The sequence below is a fragment of the Haliaeetus leucocephalus genome, unplaced genomic scaffold (genome assembly GCF_000737465.1).
Source record: "Haliaeetus leucocephalus isolate CR32 unplaced genomic scaffold, Haliaeetus_leucocephalus-4.0 Scaffold228, whole genome shotgun sequence".
Classification (NCBI taxonomy): Eukaryota; Metazoa; Chordata; class Aves; order Accipitriformes; family Accipitridae; genus Haliaeetus; species Haliaeetus leucocephalus.
Genome location: NW_010972664.1, coordinates 7803454 through 7823116, shown reverse-complemented (window position 1 = coordinate 7823116; position 19663 = coordinate 7803454). Strand labels below are relative to the sequence as shown.

At 40.8% G+C, this 19663-nt stretch overlaps 1 protein-coding gene across 1 annotated transcript; it reads left to right on the top strand.

Annotated features, from left to right (window-relative positions):
- The first annotated feature begins 21 nt into the window (after nt 1–21).
- GPR89B (G protein-coupled receptor 89B) lies at nt 22–19575 on the top strand. Its single transcript, XM_010567242.1, has 14 exons — nt 22–91; nt 3161–3220; nt 4101–4204; nt 5704–5810; nt 6657–6758; nt 9912–10032; nt 10281–10361; nt 13660–13769; nt 15089–15177; nt 15571–15663; nt 16018–16113; nt 16663–16752; nt 17406–17471; nt 17632–19575. Exons 2-14 carry the CDS (start codon nt 3194–3196, stop codon nt 17836–17838), a joined length of 1293 nt encoding a protein of 430 aa, XP_010565544.1. The 5' UTR covers nt 22–91; nt 3161–3193; the 3' UTR covers nt 17839–19575.
- The last annotated feature ends 88 nt before the right edge of the window (nt 19576–19663 follow it).

Below are 19663 nucleotides of genomic sequence, written 5' to 3'. Positions count from 1 at the left end.
CCGCTGCTCGGGCCCCCTCGTCCTCGCCTGCTGGGCGGAGGGAACGGCTCCGCGCCTGGACGCGTTCGCCGCCCGCCGCTCGGCAGCAAAGGTGGAAAAAACCCCCTCGTCGCTGCGAGTGTAGGGGTGTTAGGCCGCCAGTTTGTCACCGTATGGCTGCCCGCCCTTTTCTGTCCCCTACCCTCCTATCGCAGGAGAAGATAAGCTGCATGCGTCTTTAGACTGCTTCCTTACACGTCACCGTGACCGTTGCTCTCGTGCAATTGTCAAGTCAGAGTATAATGCATAAAAAGGTTCAGTAAATAAGGTTGGAGGGAATGGCGCTTTTCTTGTAATACTGCCTCACTTCTATAAATTTAAATTTTCTTAAGTTGAAACAGACAGGGAACTTCATCTTTCTATTCTCTATTTCCTACTTATTTTGTTTCTGATATTCTTCAAGAAGGCTGGTCACAGGCAGTTGGACCAGATGAGTGTTGTAGGTCCCTTCCAACAGAAATATTCTATTCTGTGCTATTCTATTCTATTCGTGTCTTCTACCCCTGGTTTGCCCCGAGGAGTTTGCTTGTTTACAACTTTGGAAGATTTTTTTATTATCTGCTTTAAGGAATTTAAAAAGATGCCACTGTTTTATCTTAAATGCTTCCTTCTCCATTGATCCATCAGATTCAGCACTTCCTTCAGCTTTTTCTTTCTGCTGCCATCGAAGTCATCTTTCAATTAGTCTTTGTTTTACACCAGCTGAATTCACCTAGGAGCCCTTTAAACCTTTTCATGTCATCCTATCTTCATCATTATGAAGTGGGTTGTGGTCTTAACATATGTGAAACTGTCCTGTTGTTTTGTGGGAGGAAACACTGCCCCCTTCTTCATTAGCCTCCTTTGCTAGTAATTTATTGTGTCATTGTGTTCTCTTTGACCTTCCTTTCCTGCTTGCTACCCTGCTCCCTCCTCAGTAAGCATTTAAATACCCTTTCTTCCTGTCTGCCTCTCTGGCAACTGAGGTGGTCCAACTGTTTGTTTCTGCCAAAAGGGGAAGGTTTTGCTCCCGCTTCACTTCCACTTTGCTACACAGTCATACTCTCTTATTTGTGTTCTCTTCAATATTTGGTTAAATGAGTTTAATTGGGTCACAGAGGGATCTGATAAGCTTCTGAGCTGGTATGAAATTTTTGTTCTGTAATGAGGCAGGATGAGCTGAGGAAAGAGAACCTTTCCCCTCTCAGTAGCAGTTGGTTGTCTTATATAGACTTTACTGCACAACTCTGTAGTTTTCAGGACAGCTTTTGGCTGTTTCTTAGAAGTACAATGTCCTCCTACTTGATAATGCTTTGATTCTTGCTCCTAACATGCTTTATCAGTTTAATAATTCACCCAGAACAAAAACTTTCCCATTATTTGCTTTGCATTCTAAGATCTAACTAATCTAATTGCTTTTCTTTCATTTGTGATGGCAGCTTTGCATCTTCTCATCATCAAAAGTATCAATTTTATCTTAAGTTGCTGCAGGTAATTGTCAAATGCTCAAGAATTCTCTGACTTAACATGTCACATCCACCTGCGGTATCTTAGGGTGCGAACTGTTAATATAATGTTTTTCTATGCTTTTGTACAGTCCCTAACACATGGGAATTCTAGTCTTCTTAAATAATTTCCTCTGTTATTATTGTACTTGATTATCTCCTCATCTATTTACTTATTTCTTTTTGAAGAGTTTGTCTCTACCTTTTTCCTCCTTCCCACTGTTAAATGTGAAATTACTTTATGTAAATATCACTTGCTTATCACACTTCTTTAACTTATGACCTGTAGATAGGAGGCTTATGGATTGTCTTACCTTTTTTTTTGCTATCAATTACTTTAAAGTCTGAAGTCCTCCTCAAACAAGTGTTGCCAGCTGTTACCAATCACTAGACCTCGTTCCTATTGCGGTTCTCCTTTCAAGGCAAATATGTTTGATCTTCCTTGCCCAGCGTTCCAGGTATTCCTTGCCTGTAAATCATGTTAGTCTGTTACCTTTGCCACTGCTGGGATCCAGTTACTCCTGATGCACAGTGGAATCATCCACAATGATTCCTGCATTTTTGTCTTTGAAGGTTTCCCATCTCCACAGTGGGACAGAATGCTCTAGTTTTTTCCATGTGCTCTGAGAAGAAATACTATCTTTGTCCCATGCTTTCTGACATATACTGATTTTTCTCTTTGCTTTGGTCATAGCTACCTTTATAAAAAAATACTAAATATCTTCTGAATTCTCTTTTTACTTGGGTTCTTTTAAATCATTGCACTCGTTTTAGTCTTCTGAGGAATAGACAGGGCTACCCATGGAAGGCCTGACAACATGGTCTCCTTTTACTGCCTGAAGATGGGTAGTTACACTTTTGACCACATTGCTTAATTATTTATTTCATTTAAGTTATCTGCAAAATAGCTGTGATATTAAGTTTGTCTCTTCAGGTATGTGTTGAAACTTAACTAAATTTTGTAAAGTGCTCTGAGAGCAATTGAAATGCAAAGCATTGTTGGCTTGTCCTGCTTCACCTACCTTGCCCACGTGGCTTTCTGCAACTCCAGATTGTGGTTTGGGGCATTCAGCACTGCCATTTCCCTACCTTAGAGGTGCTTTTAACACCTTTCATCCTTGTGTTAGTGTGTAACCAGATTCAGTGTAAAGACCTCTTCAGAAAAATCAAATGCACTTCTAGTCTTAAAGAAACAGCAGATATTTTTATAAAATTTACTAATTTCTAGAAGATGTATATGTTGTGGACATTCAGGTGTTTACTTTGCCTCCATTACTGTGTTTCCTGTAAAAACTATAAGCTTTAATTCTGTAGATTAGAAGAGTGAAACAAGAAACAACAATGCAAAGGATTCTGGCAGGCCAGGAACGAAGGAATTCTGAGAACTTGGGAATACAGAACTGAGCTGTCTTGACTGGATCTTCTGTAAGGTCATAGCCTTCTGTGTCTGCTACACTTGAATATTTAAAATATTCTTTTCTCTGTGGTACTGCAGCAAGTTTTAACCTTTTGTGGATCTTGGGTACTTTGGCCCAGCTCTTTTCCTTCCATTTGTTTCATCTATAATCAGTAGTGAGGTAGCTTTGTATTTTGCAAGCTGCTGGATACAAATGTTAAGTGCTTCATCTTTTCTGCAGGTGCTGTTCTTTGGATTTGGGTGGCTATTCTTCATGCGTAAGCTCTTCAAGGATTATGAGGTGAGAAGGGACTTTTCATTACAGGTCTATATCTTAAAACTTACTCCCAATTATAGAAATATTTTTAAAACTGCATTTGGCTTTTTTCTTCTCTTTAAGCCCTCTTATCTTGTTTTTAATTGTCTCTACAGTTACTTTCTAATTTCCTCTTGTACTTCAACTTGAAAGACTCATAGATGGCTGAGGAAATGGGTTCTCTGGGGCCAGTGAAAGTTTCCATATTGGCTACGGTTAAATAAAAAAAAAACCCAAAGTGGAGGAGGTGCAGGGGTAATAGGAAACTGTTTTGCCTTTTGCTTGAGTAAGCCTGCCTTATGTAATGGTAAAATTTTTGAGGCAAAAGCAAATTCAGCGGTTAACTTTAAACTCAGTGAGGTGTGTTCACTGTGGCTGAATTGTTTGTGAGGATTGGATGGGATAAAACTGCTGCATTCTCTTATCCCTAGAGATGTGAGAGAATACAGTCTAGGTCACAGATGGCTTAAGTGTGAGCCAAATTCAGACCCCAGAAGTTTTTCTGATGTGGATCTTACTTTTAAATCTAAGGTTAAGATCAAAGAGCTCTGTTAGCAAGGGCCTGTCATTAGTGAAGTTGATGTAGAGCACTGCATGCTTGACATGCCTTCTGTGTAAGGCATCTCTGTTAAATGTGCCAATAGCTGCAATCAGTGTAATACTGAGCAATGTAGGAGTTCACCCTCTGGTTTCTAACAAGCTGTTGGTTTCTTCCTGTTTAGATAAAGGGTAAGGTGCCTTGAAGCAAGAGACCCAGTTGTGTGCCATCGTACCTTGTGATTTGTTTTTGTTACCTGAGGGATATCAGGATGCCATTTTAGGAATGGAAATGCCTGATGTCTCTGGTTCATTTTCTCCATTGCAGGTGCGACAGTATGTGGTCCAGGTGATCTTCTCTGTGACTTTTGCCTTCTCTTGTACCATGTTTGAACTCATCATCTTTGAGATTTTGGGAGTGCTGAACAGCAGGTGAGTCTGGGAGCTCACTCAAGGACTAGCCTGCCTTGTGTTCTGCAGCATCTTCAGTCCAACTTCTAAATTAATGGATTAGTCTTGGATTGGGGAAGTTGTGTGAAAATATTGTCAACAACTCAGTGGAGGTGTTTGAGCAGCAACATTTGTTTATTTGACAGAACATGAGACTAGAAGCCATAAGCTCCCAATTTTCCATGCAATTGCTATTAGTGTGGTCTAGGTCCTTGGGCCAAGGCATTAGTCTTTGACTTTCTCCATTTGTGAAGTTAAAAGAAATGATTTCTTTTATGGGAGTATTGTGAAGCTTCAGATCATGCTGAAGAGCACTTTTCAGATGTTAAGGCCTATAGAAACTATAAGTGCTAGTTTTTCTGTGGTGGTCAGAGCAGCGAATAAGATGTGAAGCTAATTGTGGAGTGAAAACTATTTCTGTAATAATACGGTATTTGTGAATCAAAGGCGCATCATCCCTTGAACATAGGGTGAGGACTTCTACATAAAGAGGATGTTAAAAAGTGTCTACTTCAGAAGTCACTAGGAAAGAGAAGGTAGAGCAGTAACCTGTAGAGGCTAGCTGGGTTTCCTGTTTATTCTCTCCTGTCATACTTGTATAAGAGAGCAGTCAAAGGAGTTGAAAGGCCAGAAGTACAAAACTGATAAAAGGTAATGTTAGTTCTGATTGTATGTTATTAATCTGTAGAGCTTGCAGCCAGAATGATCACTGAGGAAAATGCTTTTGTAAGTGTCAATAAAGGGCTGGACATCAATATAGATGAAAATGCCTCTGAATTAGCTAGGAAAAAGTGACAAGGATCCTTGTAATTTCTCCTTCCCCAAGGCATAAAGAAGATATAAGTTAATATTGGGAACAGGACTTGTATTTTTCTGTTCAAGCTAAATGAAGAGTCAGTTCAGCCAAGATGAATCTCATCTGCATTGGACTAATCTCCTTTGGTCAGAATAGTATTGATGATTTTGGTATATATGTGTATTTTTAAATTCTTGCTTTGCGACGTCTTGCAAATGAGACAACTCACTTTGAAGTGAAACATGTTGAATTCTGAATGTTAATATTTTTAATCTTTTCAATTTGAATTAGCCCTTTTTTGACCCAGCCACTCATCACAAAATTAATTACTGCTTATACTTAGTTTTGATTTACTGTTCAACTAGATGAGCAGTAAGTCAAATGGATGATGCTGCAGCCGGCATTTGTCACTGTAGAAATACAGTATTTGATAAAATAGCCCAGATAGTTGTTGATTTTGAAGTGCACATTCTTGAGTTTTGTAGTAAAAAACAAAACAAAAACCCAAACCAAACAACCCCCCCTCCCCAACCCAAACACCAAACGAAATCCAGAGTATTCTATATGCTAGGCCAATATTATCCAATGCTTGATGTAGTTGAAAGGATTGCATTGACATGTGATTGTCTTTGAGAAATTTGTTATATTATGATAGTGTGCTAATCAGTATTTGGCTTTATTTCAGCTCTCGATATTTTCACTGGAAGCTGAACCTGTGTGTCATTTTGCTCATCCTAGTCTTTATGGTACCCTTCTACATTGGTTACTTTGTTGTGAGCAATATCAGATTATGTGAGTATTTGGTTTATGGCAGTGGGGCTGCTAACTTGAGATTATGCATATGAATGAGAAATACCTTATCTGAGAGAGAGAGGTGTTGGTCACTGTCCCTGTAGCTCCCTCCTTCCTCTGGCTTTGTTCTGGCTAGATAACTTCTCTTTGGAACTTCAGCATGAACTGTTTATTGAGCAGTTAGGAGATGCTTTACCTGACCCCAGCAAATGCAGGTTTTCTTCATGGGTTTCAACAAAGTTGCGCACTTTAGAGTAATGTTACTGGAATTTGTTCCTTTACAATTTTAAGCTTGCAGCCAAACCCTGGAACCCTTCGCAAGGCTGTGTTGTTCTGCTAGAGGGTAAAAGAAATGTGGCAGGGAAGCTCAATAAATTACTTTTGCTTTTTTTGCTTACTACTGTCTGAATGAGGCCTCTTCCATGTGCTAATGGACACGTACCCTTGAGCTATTGATATTCATCGCTCTTTTGTATTAAGCTTAGACATGTAGGTTGGAAGTATAAAATGTGTAGTTTTGGCATGAAAATGAAGTTTTCAAGTTCAGGGTCACACAAGAAAGGTGCAGCTAAGTGTTCCCCTGTTCATAGTGCAGCCCTTGTCATACATCTGTGGGGAAAAGCCAAAGTGGTACATTGTTGCATTAGCTCTTGCTATGTCTCTCAAATAGCTGGTTCAGTAGGAAGTGAAGGGGGGCATACTGCTAGCTGTAGCTCTGTTAGTTGACACCTGTTTTGGCCACCTGTGCTCAAAGTAGCCTTTGGACCAAGGTAGCAATTTTGCAAGCTTGAAGAAGCCCTAGAGGAAGAATGTCTTTAAAATACTTGTTTTTTTCCTCTCCATTAGTGCACAGACAGAAACTGCTTTTTGCGTGCGTTCTCTGGTTGACATTCATGTATTTCTTCTGGAAGCTGGGGGATCCATTTCCTATCCTCAGTCCAAAACATGGTGAGTTTCATATTCTTGCTGATTAATTCGCTCCTGAAAATAGGCTTTGTTATCTCACTTTTATCTTGGAGCTATTATTATGTTGTCTCAGCTCTACAGTTAGGTCTGTAGAAAGTAGTTCTTGCAACTGAGGGTCCACTCTGCTTTGAAATCTGCAATCTGAAAGTTGTCAGACTGACAGAAATGGGTAGATACATCTGAATTATTTGCATTAGTTTTCTTGCACAATTACCACAGAAAAAACTTCAGGGAAGTGAATGAGTCCTAACTGAACCTAGACTAGGTAAGAACACGGTGTACTTTTTGAGGACACAAAAACTTCATCTCTGCAAATAGTTGATCACAATTTTTATTCACTTGTTTATTTTCTTGTGGAGACTAAAGCTAATTTTTTTAAGAAGAGAATCAACAACCAATCCTCATCTGACTTTTTTCAGTCAGATTATTGTTTCTTGTGACTGAAATCAGATCACTTTAGCATAGGTGGCTGTCCAGTTGACAAAACATGGCAGGGTGCCTAAACACCAGAGCAATATAGACTGTAGCCAGCAACATGTCTAGCTAGCTTCAGTACAGCTTTGTACACCGCCTGAGCCCAGAGGCAGTACAGTTGCACGGTACTAGAATGTGAGTTGGTGAGTCCTGCTGGACGCCAGAGCTATTTATGTGCAGAATTAGCTTGGGTTATCTCTGCACCGGAGTCATGGAACTAAGAGTGAAGTGTGAAGATACTCTGTACACTTGGACTACTTTGGGTCCAACAGTAGCTACTTTGGGTCCACGTGTTAGCATGTGCCTAACTGTACTGAATCCTTCAGGCACTTAAGCGTACTGAAGGATAATAACACTGCAGAACCAGACTATTTGTCACTTCGGTTTCCTGTGTAAGTTATGTTGCCCTTATCCTCTGCACTGGAAAATTGTTTGTATGTATATTGTTCTCAACAGGTGAAATTCAGTCGGTTTCACTCAAATTGGTGAATATGTCTGTCTGCATAGATAACGGTCAGCTTAATCTTTCTCTGCTCTAGGAAGCTACTTTGTACTAATCTGTAAGAGAAAAACTGAAGGATACCAACTGCTGTAGGGTCTGCTCACCCTTTCATCTGTGATCCTAAAACTTCTCTAAGAGAAAGTGTGTATCTGTGTTTTGTAATTGTGTCATTTGCCACTGAAATACAGCAGCTAGTGCCTAGTGTTTCATTGCCAAGAGAAACATATATCCACTTTGAGTTGCAGAAGGTGCTTGAGAAGGCAGAATATAATAACCCAATGGGAATTTAGCTATGGGGTTTAGGTAATCCTCTTCAGATCACTGAAAAGGTTATGTGAAGCTGCATAACAACTGCAGATTTCCAGAACTGGTAGTGGGGTGTTTTCTATATTTAACTTCTGCTTCACAGGATGATACCTCCACAGTGCCTTATCCTACCAGCTGTAGACATAAAGTTAGAGCAAAGGATTCTAGGTTTTTTTTTCCCTGCTGTACTGCTGGGGTGCTGCTGCCCTGCATGTACGGACAAAGCTGCTGCAGGGCTTTGTCATGTGGTGGTGGCCTAATTCAGACAGGTGGGATCCTGTTGTGGAGGGAGATGTGGCAGGAGGCCATGCTTAATGAGCCCCTCATGCTGCAGTACATTACCTGTAGTGTCTTTCTCAGTGTGCCCCACCCTGCTCACCTGCATGTACGGTGGTGTGCTGCAGCCGGGGAATTGTGCTGACTAGTGGGGCCTCTTTAAGTACCTGCACTGGCATCCTGTGTCAGGGGGTGCCTTGCCTGGGGATGGTGATGGCAGTGTGCTGCAGCTGGGAAATGCACCATCAGTCAAGGGCTCTGAGTCAGGAGCCCTGGCTGGTCTGCAGCTTGTTTGATAGACCTGAGTTTGGGAGCTCATAGTAGAAGGAAAGTTATGCTTTACTCAATTGTGTACTAGTATTCTAGTAAAACTTAACTTTATCTGAGATGATAAAACATTCATTTTATCCGACCTGATCACAAGAGTAGGGTTGCTGTGTGTGTTATGGGGAAGCATTGCTTTAACCAGTGGAATGTCATGTCATTTTGAAGGCACCTCTGTTTTAACTGCTGCTGTCTGACAGTGTGTGGGGCAAAAGGCCAGTGTATTGTAGCACATTCTGTAGCTCGTGTAAATCTCTGTGCAGCTGCACATGACTGGGTGTCTCGGTCTCCCTTTGTGAAGTCTTTTTGCCTTGTTTTCATCATTTATTCCCCTTCTCTGAAGTGTGAAATGTGGCTTGGCGCTTGGCCATCTCAGCTTTGCGATCATGTAAGCTCCAAATGTGCTGTGTGCGGCAGCTGCTCTATAACTAGCTCCCTAAAAAGTGACTGATGTTAGTAGCACATGGCACTGTATCCTGAGAAGGCAGGTTGAGGTCTGTGTTTAATGACTGGGAGGAATAAAAGCAACTTCAGTGCTTGGTGTTGGTTACAGCACAGGCTTGATGTTCATGCTGTATTACATGAATATATGTTTTAGAGTCCACTTGGTGCTCAGGTGGAATGCCTTGTTGGCGGTCACCTCAACAGCGTGTGTGCGTCCACAAGATGAATACTGAACAACCAGGAGCAGCATAAGCTTCCCATGCTGTCGCAGTTCTGCTGTCCTACAAGCACAAGTTGCGTCTGATCTGGAGGGGTCACTTCTAATAACAGTTGACAGGATAGGGCTTCCTCTCTATGGTTCAGACATTTTTGGGCCAGTTTTCCAGGACTAACTGGTTTGGTAACTCTAATCCTGGTTATTGCAGAAGTGGCTTTGCGGAAGATGCCTCCTTTATAGTGTCTGGTGGATGATCTGCGTTCCCACCTCAGCAAAGTGCAATCACTAATGCTTTATTAATTTAGAACCAAAATATTAACTGTTAGTCCTCTCCAGGTCTGTCTTAAGCTTCTTCGTAGCTAGAGTTTCCCATCCCTGTTTCTAAGCATGGTAGCATGCTTTCTGAGGGAGACTTCCTACCTCTTTCTTTTCATAGTCCCTGTCTGTACTTCATATTACCTCTGGTCATTGCAGTAGGAAGGCAGTTGGATCCATAAAGCAGCTCTGTATGTGTGTTATGTTGTGAAAGCACCAAGTGTGGACCAAAGTGAAAAGAGGAAGGTTACTAATGCCGTGTTTTTTCCTCTCTCAGGAATCCTGTCTATAGAACAGCTCATCAGCCGCGTGGGTGTGATTGGGGTGACACTCATGGCTTTGCTGTCAGGATTTGGGGCTGTCAACTGTCCATACACTTACATGTCCTACTTTCTAAGGTAACTGCAGCCTTGTGAAATATTTTGTCTACCTTTTTGAGATTACTCTGCTTTTCCTGTGGCATTGATTCAAGTTTTTTCATAACTTTTTTCTGAATCTAGCTATTGCCACGTCTAGATGCTAGAACAATTTCCATTGCTGAAGCATATTCTCCTTATGCAGGCTTCTCTTTTCTTTGTTTCATGGGCATGTACATATTTCCACCGAAACAGGATAGCAGGCCTAATTGGGTGTCTTCATTTTGCAGGAATGTGACAGATGCAGATATTCTGGCTTTGGAGCGACGACTCCTTCAGACTATGGACATGATTGTTAGCAAGAAAAAAAGGTGAGAAGGCAGCAGTAGCATGAAATTATTTATTTAAAGGATTTTCAGTTGGTATGGTGCAAGATGGTTCTTGAAATTACCAAAATTATTAGTCTTCTCAGGGCTACATGTTCCGGTGAAACAGGCGGCTGAATTGGGTTGAGCTGTGTGGTATTTCATTCTGGCCTGCTATACAACTTCGTTTTTTTCCCAGACATATGCACTAAATAGTACCCTTTCTTACTGCAGTGGCACAGGTTACGCTTCCAAGACAAATTGATACTGTCTGATGGCACCTTGACTAGTCTGTAAGATGGGCACCTTTCTCTCCTGATGAGTAAGTGACCCTTAAGCCACTGCAGCTGGCTCTCTTACTGGTGGTGTCAGTACAGAAATTGGTTCATACATATTGAGCACTCTCCTGCTCTGTGGATCTGCTGTTTCCTGGTCAAGGCTGAAGCAGGCTAGTGAGCTGGCATGGACACAGCTATATTCTTGCAAATGGCAAGGTTTATGTTAGTTAAGTTTTGCAGAATTGCAAAACATTGCTAATGTGAATGCAGTGTAGTGCACAAGCATGTCGTCAGAACTGTGCTTTTGTTGGTTTAGTTTATTCCAGGTACCCTAAGCAAAAAAGCTACTTTTGGAAACAATGTAATTTCATTTACACTGGAAAGATTTTTGTCTGCTGTTACAAATTACATATTGCATGCCTTACTAATTGTGCAGAATAAATAAAATTACCATAGTCACTTCAAAGGTTTGGCTGTCTGACACTGAATTCTCACAGCAGTACCCCAAACTTTACTTTTGGTGCGCTAATGTTTTAATGGAACCTTTTAATGTATGACAAGGGAGCTTTTAGGTAGTCTAACCTTGCTGAATTAGTCACCAGCGTGTGTATCTGCTGATAAGTATTAGCATATGAAAGTGTAGTTAAAGCATAACTTTTTTCTTCCCCTTTGAAAACGTTAAGTGGCGAACAAATGTTAACTCCATATTTGTGGTCGTGTGAGATGGCGAGTAGTGAGTACTCAGGTTTAATTGATTTAATTGACTAGAAGCATACTAAAATACTGGCTTTGGAGTTAAAAGATACTGTGTAGTGCTGCTTCTGACTCTGTGCTCTTTTGTTTTGTATAGCATTTTTGGTCCTGTGGTCCAGGGAGAGTGATGTTGGGGTAAAAGTAAGGATGCCTGGGACTTGTAACTGACTAACACTTTCTTGCCTTCCTATGGCCAGGCAATCTTCTTAATATAGCAACTTTCTAGCCATTATGAAGAGCCACGTAAAGTGCGATAATCACTTGGGAATTATACTGAAGTTCATGTATTGGTGTTTTTAAAAAAAACACCCACCCACCAAAACCCAACTCCCCACCCAAAAACCCCCTACATAGTCTCAGAAATGTGCAAGAAATAGCAGAAGCTCGAGTTCTGTAGATTTTGTTCTCTTTTTGCTTTGACAGGGAGCAGTGGCTTGCATAATTGGACTATTTGCTCATGTAAAGCAGAGCTTAAAAAGTTAGATTTGTATCAGTCTAAATGCAATCCAAATCACTTCGCAGAATAGTGGGAATAACAGTAGTTTACAGTGTAGGGTAAATGCTATAATTCCATAAATTGTCAGTTACTTGCTGGCCACCTTTTCAGTACTACTGATAACTCAGAACTTATCACAAGGGTTATAAGGCAATAGAACATCAAGCTTCTTTGTTTTCTTTGCTGATCTTGGCATTTCTTCTCATACAACCCTTATTCACACTGGCTCCCTTGTCAGTAGGAGATGGTTGTTGAAAGTTGTTTTCCCTGATGCTTTTTGCACAGGAATTATTGTTTTCTCCTTCCTGAGTGTATTCAAGTAAAACCTTATGGAAATTTGCCTCTAAGATTGGTGGGTTCTTTATATTCATCCTTGCAGGTATGACATAACTAAGCCTCAGGTTTGAAATGCCTAGATTCTGTGACACTATTGCTTCATTTTGGTTCATGTTAGGGTCACATCAGCCTATCTGATGTAGGTATATCACATATCTACACAGGCAAAGTGTGTGGTTTTTGCCTGTGGATCCTTTCTATGAGGTCTCCAGAACTCCTCACTTCTGTGTGGGTACAGAGATCCCTGTCAGCTCTCAGAAGAAAAGATTTGCCTTTGTATACTTACAGCCTTGTGCTTCACCTTGACATAGCTGCATTCTTGCTGCAATGCTGTGGATTGTTTGGGATGGATTGTGTGAATTGGGTACTGGGAAGAAAGCAAGGGTTGAAAATGCAGTTCTTTTATTTGGCAGCTATCAGGATGAATTGAATCGTTCTAGGATCTCTGTTATTTGTAGTCTGTGGCCATATGTGCTTTTATGTGTGTTATGTGTGGTGCCCCAAGGGTGTTTCTTTTGCTGGATGTGAAGGAGGAGTGATTTTTTTTTTTTTCGTTACACTGCTTATCAACAACCTTGAAGAGGGCTCAGTGCCAAATGTAGCAATACTGGCTGCAGCTACAAGAAAGGGCCTAAACACTGTCAATTCATGGGTTGCCTTGACAATCCTATGAATAGTTTTCAGCTTAGGAGTGGATAACTGGCTCACAAATTTGAATGGGGAGAAATGTGAGGGAATGAGGCCAGAAGCTGGCACTGCCTGTGGGGATTATGCTGTGGTGCACATGGGAGTGTGAGGGACAATGTGCAGCTGCTGCTGTAGTGTTGGTATTAGGTTTAGGAGTCATGTTCAGATCACCTGAAGTGTCCAGTGGTTCAGTCCAATAATGGATTTATGTGTTTCTGCTTCATAACAGTCTTGTCATGCAGCCCAGCAGTGAATGACAGCATATCAGAGAGTCTGCTGCATACCATCCAGCGCTCACAGTTCTGTGGAAGAGGCAGATGTGCAGTGATAAAGGAGAGGTGTTCAGGGGGAGAGAGGAGCATGAGAAGTCTTTTGATTCCCAAACCTGAGATAGCACAGTCTTGTGTTTGGGGAAGGGAAAGTGACTAACGATATGACTTAGAAATCCATTTGAATTTGAATGTTTATTTTTAATTGGGTTTAAATCCCTTTAAGGTTTGAAATAGGATCCTGAATGGAAGTCTTGGGAAGTGTCTTATTGAATCTCACTTGATTGGATCTGGGCTCTACTCCAGAGCTAATCAAGATAATGTTATGAAGCAAGATTGGTGCTTGGGGTGGGGGGGGGGAAGAGGGAATCTGTTTGCAGCAAGTTTTGTTTAACAGTGACTTCTAAGGAACTTTGGGTTTTTAAAATTTGATTTTTTAATAAAAATACTTTAGTCCTAAGGACTTGTGTTTCCTGTTCTTTCAGGATAGCAGTGGCTCATCGGACAATGTTCCAGAGAGGAGAAGTGCATAACAAACCCACGGGCTTCTGGGGAATGATAAAAAGTGTTACAACATCTGTTGCAGGCAGTGAAAGTATCCTTCATCTGCATGCTGGCGTCTGCCTCAGGAGGTGGCTCCAGCTTTCTTCTGTTTTGAAAGAAAGAGTGTTATCTGGGCCAGTTACAAAGCATTTGTGTTTCAACACGTTTCAGCAGTCTGAGCAAAAGGCTTAATGTCTCCTGAGAAGTTTGCTCTCTAGCACAGTACTGTCTGACCTTTTGCCCAGGGGTTGGACACATAGTTTTACTATGACACAGTTGGGAGTTGCATGCTGCTGCCCTGCCCTATAAATCTGCTGTTGCATCAGCATGGTTGAGGTGTACAGCAGATTGCAGGACAGATGTGCACACTTACGGTGTCGCACTGCAGATGTCTACCCCACCACATCACTGACATGGGAGGCATCTTTCTATTCTGATGTATCCTCTGCTCATATGACTGACCTGCATGTGTATTTTTCTCCTAACTTGAACTGTGCTCTTCCGGGATGGAGAGCCTGTGACGTACTTGAGTAAAACAATGGGGTTGGCTGAGGTGCTGGAACAATTTACCTAGCCTATAGTTGACTTTCTGGCCATGTTGGAAAGCCGGGAGAAAAAGAAGGGCAGGAAGCAACTAGCTGACCAAATAAATTGTTCTCATGATATATATATATAGGCTGGCCACTGATGCTATAGCAATGTGACAAAAAAGGTGGATAGGAACAGGTGAACAGAAGTTGTTCTGCCCATGTGAAAGGGGTAGAAGGAATCGGTTGGGAATTACAAGGGTCTGTATTTCTCTAACTTACAGTTGCCTACCAACAACTTCTGCTAGACCACCTAAAGTGTGCAGTTTGCATATTTAAGGCTGAGGGCTCTTCTTCCTCTCCTTTCCCACTAGCTGTTAAAATCAGAATTTGGCTATTTGACAAGACTCTTCATAATAATCGCTAATCTCTTGGAGTAGTTACTCAGCAGTTTTGTTTATGAAGATGATGTAAGAGTGACATATTGAGAGATGCACTTCAGTGACAAGGGACACTGATCAGAGTGAAGCAGCAGTCTTCCAGAGCTCTGGTTCTATTCTACAATGTGTTCTTCAGACAGAGGAATAAAGAGCTTGTTGCATGACTGCCTAAATACTGTGTACTGCCTGCCTTCTTAAAATGGAGTAGTGTGCAGTATGTGTATCCTTGAGATTTTTTTTGGTGCAGTATTAACAAGGAGCATTAAGACTGAATCAGAAAACTGATCTGGGTCAAAAAAGTGATCAAACTGTTAGATGTGGCCCTTGAGCTGAAGGTGGAGAATGTTTTGTTTTTAATTAAGAATTAGTGATGTAATCTAGCCTTGACTATGCTGGTTTGCCAGACCTGTCCCTTATCCAGCAAGAAGTGGATGCCCTAGAAGAGCTGAGTCGGCAGCTTTTTCTGGAAACTGCTGACTTGCATGCAACAAAGGTACATAGCAAAGTAACTGCCCAGGTGGGTGTTGGGAGGCCAGAGTAGTTTGAAAGAGAATGTATGTTATAAGAAATTGAAAGGTGTTCAGCAGGTAAATGTTGAAATGTTGCCATGTGGTGGAGTGAGGATCTGTTTCTTTAATTTGGGTTCTAGATGGCAGTTTCCTTCCAGTTCAGAGACATACTGGACTATGCCCCATGTCCCTAAAGCCATTCAGAAACTTTTGAATTAAACGTTTGAGTTCAGAAACTTTTGAATTAAGAGGTGTAGAGGGATAAAGCTGTGTTTGCTACTACTGGTGCTCCATTAAAATTGTGTGTTGTGGATGATTGTGGAAATGATATATTTTTTTGTGTGTTCTGTTCCCCATCCCTCCTTTTGTATTTCCAGGAGAGAATAGAGTACTCAAAAACTTTCCAGGGAAAATACTTTAATTTTTTGGGTTATTTTTTCTCCATCTATTGTGTCTGGAAAATCTTCATGGTATGTAAATGTTTATTGTGTTTTATGTGGATATAAGCAATTGTCACACCCTGCATAGATTATGCTATACATGCAGTTCATCAATTAATGCTCCAGTTTCCTTAAAATCCTGCTTCTGGAAATTCTGAAAGAAACTGGTCCTTGGTTGAAATAAAGCTCTGGATCGGTCTTTTTGTATAAAGCATTAGACAAGCCATTCTTACATGTGTGCATTTTGCACCTTCCTAGACAATCTGACTGCCCCTGCACCTTTCCTAGGTGATACAAAGTAAGAGTCATGCATGTGTCTCACATGTGACAATGAAGTATGCTTTTATTTTCTTCTGTGAATGTAAATCCATCTCCCTCTTGCAGGCAACCATCAATATTGTATTTGACCGTGTGGGGAAGACTGATCCAGTCACAAGAGGAATTGAGATCACTGTAAATTATCTGGGAATCCAGTTTGATGTGAGACTTTATTAATTCTTATAGCCTTTTCAGCAATTCCAGTCTTATAAAAATAAAATCATACTGCTGAATGGGAGAGGGTGATAAAGCCATGAGAATGTGTCTTTGGCTTCTGACTTATTGAGTAGGAAGGGAGAACGCACCATGAACTTTGCTTTTGCGCTGATTTTATGCTGGGATGGTAATGTAGTCTTGCCAGAGAGATAGCGAGTTGCTTGTTTATTTGGGGCAAATGAAAACACCTTAGTCAACTTGCTTAGATTAATACATTTATCTACAGAGTAATTATGTTTGCATGTGCACGTAGGTGTGTTGTCATTTACACTTTTTAAATATATCCCTGTGAATACGGGGTTCTTTGTGATTTCTCATGTGTTTGGAGTAAACAACTGCTAATGTATTTGTGAAAATGTCTGTTACATAAGCCTGTCTACAATGGATATCTGTACAATTAGGAAATACAAAGACCCTGAAGAATTGGGAGCTATACAATGTGGTGTAAATGGGGTTAACTTTAGAGATTTAACTGTATTCTTCTTGTTGATACAGGTGAAATTCTGGTCTCAGCACATTTCCTTTATTCTTGTTGGAATAATCATTGTTACCTCTATCAGAGGATTGTTAATCACACTTACAAAGGTAAGAGTCAGGACTCTTAATGTGGTTTTGGACCAGGAAAGCTGTTATCAGATCTTTAACTTTAGATGGGACAAATACTGTATGAACTCTCAATATGCATTTGTGTTTTAAATATCTGAATATAAATACTTGCAGAGGGAGGGAGAAAGGAAAAATACCTTCTGCAGTGTATTTCCCCACTCAGTCTCTATTGTTATTACTGTGGGGAAGAGATGTAGATGCTAAATGAGATGTTAAATGTAAGCAAGGGTTCAAAATGATGCTGTAGCTAGGGCTTATTAGTAAGGTTGATGAGATGGTGATTAAAAGAATTTAGATTGCTTAATTTGAGCTGTTGGTAGGACTCGAAAGGCATTAACTGAAGAGACATGTGGCTCATTGTCTTGACCTGGCTTTTGGTATCTAAGCTTAAACTTCAATATATATCGTTATATGACTTTTACCACGTGGTGCCACTGGCTTAGGGAGCTTCATGTTTAAGACTAAGACTGCAGGTTTCTGAAAGTAGGGTGCAGGCACCCCTCCAGAAAGTGTGCTTTTTATTGTTTTTTTCAATGAAGAAGCATTGAATGGTATGTACCTTTCGTGCTGTCCTAAGGCACATCAGACTTATCTGACTGCTTATTTCCAGTGCTTTTTTTCCCCCCCCCCAGTTCTTCTATGCCATTTCCAGCAGCAAGTCCTCCAATGTTATTGTTCTGCTTTTAGCACAGATAATGGTGAGTATGTAGAACCATGGGCACACCTGTATACATTTATGCATGCATACATATTTGTGTATGTATACATGTACACATAATAAAATCTTTGTATGCTGACCCACGTTAGCCACCTAGCCAATTGTGAAACAGTAACTACTTTCTCTTTTTTAATTTACAGGGTATGTACTTTGTGTCATCAGTGCTCCTGATCCGTATGAGTATGCCTCTAGAGTACCGCACTATTATTACAGAAGTCCTGGGAGAGCTCCAGTTCAACTTCTATCATCGTTGGTTTGATGTGATATTCCTAGTTAGTGCACTGTCCAGTATCCTTTTTCTCTATTTAGCACACAAGCAAGCCCCAGAAAAGCATATGGCCCTGTAAGGATGGACTACAGTCACACACTGCTCTCTGTCCTTTCAACTGCACTGCTGCAACTCCTGTGGACTGCAAAACTCGAAGACAGCCAGGACTATTCTGTGTGTTCCAGCAGTGTAACTGGCTCTTTGAACTTCCACACATGTCATTATCAAGCTCTGCGGCTCATTTTGTTAAGGTGCCACAGCTTGAAGGAAAGGCGATGCACGTATTGAATATGAGATAGTTCATTGCCAAGTTAGAAGGTCACTCCTTGGCACACCAGTACGTAGGGGCATTGGAACTTGCATAGTAGGCTGTCTGAGGTAAGACGTCTTACTTTTAGAAGAGAAGGCACCAAGACAATGTGATTTGTCTGTTGAAAATCAACTCATAATTGGGATTCAGAAGATGGTAATTCTGGAGTTGAATGTTTGAGTCTGTGGAATTAAATAAGCTTTTGTAATGTTCCATGCAAGCATCACAGTTGTTTTTTTGTCAGCCCCAAAGATTTGGCTGGAAGCGAGCTAGAAAGCGGCTAGGATATGCTGCCTGGCAGAAGTGAAGTGGAGAGAATTTCACTCCATTTCTGTATAGAGTGTATGCTAGTGTGTATCACTAGTACCTACTGTCCTTAGGAGCTGGAGATTAACTTTCTGTTGCTGAGTCTCAACTTTTTTTTCTCTCCCTGCATAAATGGAACTGAGGTTTTGGATTCCTCTCTGCTAGAGTTCATTGTGAAGTCAAAGACCACAGCTATGCATTGTTTGCCTTACATGTTACAAATTTGTTTACCTTATATGCTGTAAATTTGGTGTTCCCCACAACCTGTGTATTCTTCTACAGTAGCCCATTTCCCCTTCTTGATGTAATTCAAGGCATAAATTTCATTCATGTGACTTAAACTTGTAGCTTCCCATAGCCAATCCCAGGCTTTGTTTTAAAATTGTTCTGGAACATGAATCATAGATGGTAAGAGTAAGACCTGGGTGGGGAAGAAATAGCCACTTTAAACAATTTATTTTTGTGTTGTCTTCAGTGTGCAAGGAGGCAAAGTATGCAACAGCAGTATTACAGAGCCATTTATGTCACATTCAAGACAATGTGGTGTTGACTTGGAGTTAGACAAACCTGCATGACCAAATTATGTACACTATTCTAAATACCATGATCCACAACTGTATGCAGGAGAGAACAGTAGTGCTTAAACGTCTTGAGTTATGAATTACGAAGTTAGCTTAATGTTTGAAAGAAATTTCTGCAATGTTAGCAGGATAAAGGCATGTAATGCACAGGGTATGTTGGCTTATGCTGTTTCACAGCAGTTGTACTGCTGTTAGTATAGCATAGAAGAGTTGCCACAGAGATTGAGTTGATGGACTTGGATTAGGGGGAGAACTGCCTCTTCTGGGAGATGAGGAGAAATCAGTTGCTCTTCATTAAGAGCTTATCCTTAAAAGGCGAAGATGTTTATGAATCTATAAAAAGTTTCTGCCTTCTGCTGCACTATACTTAATTATATACTTCTAGTTATTTAAGCCTTTACAGAAGTGACTAACTGCCCGCTTTACCAGGTGGAAAGCCAATGAAGTACAATTGCAGAGTGTTAAATGAATGCAAGTTACACCGAAGTGTTTATTTCAGGCAGCTGCATTTCAGCAAGAGATTGCAGTCCTTTACAGGTATGGCACTCACTAGGAATAGTAAAGTTCTGGGAGGTGTAGTAGCAAAGAATGAATGACGAAAGAGGATTTGGAAGGTTTCTTTTTTGTTCTTGGCATAGTTTGTCTCCTCACAACTTTGTGTCATCATTGTTGTCACTGTCTGCTCTTGTAGAGGCAGCTGATTGTGA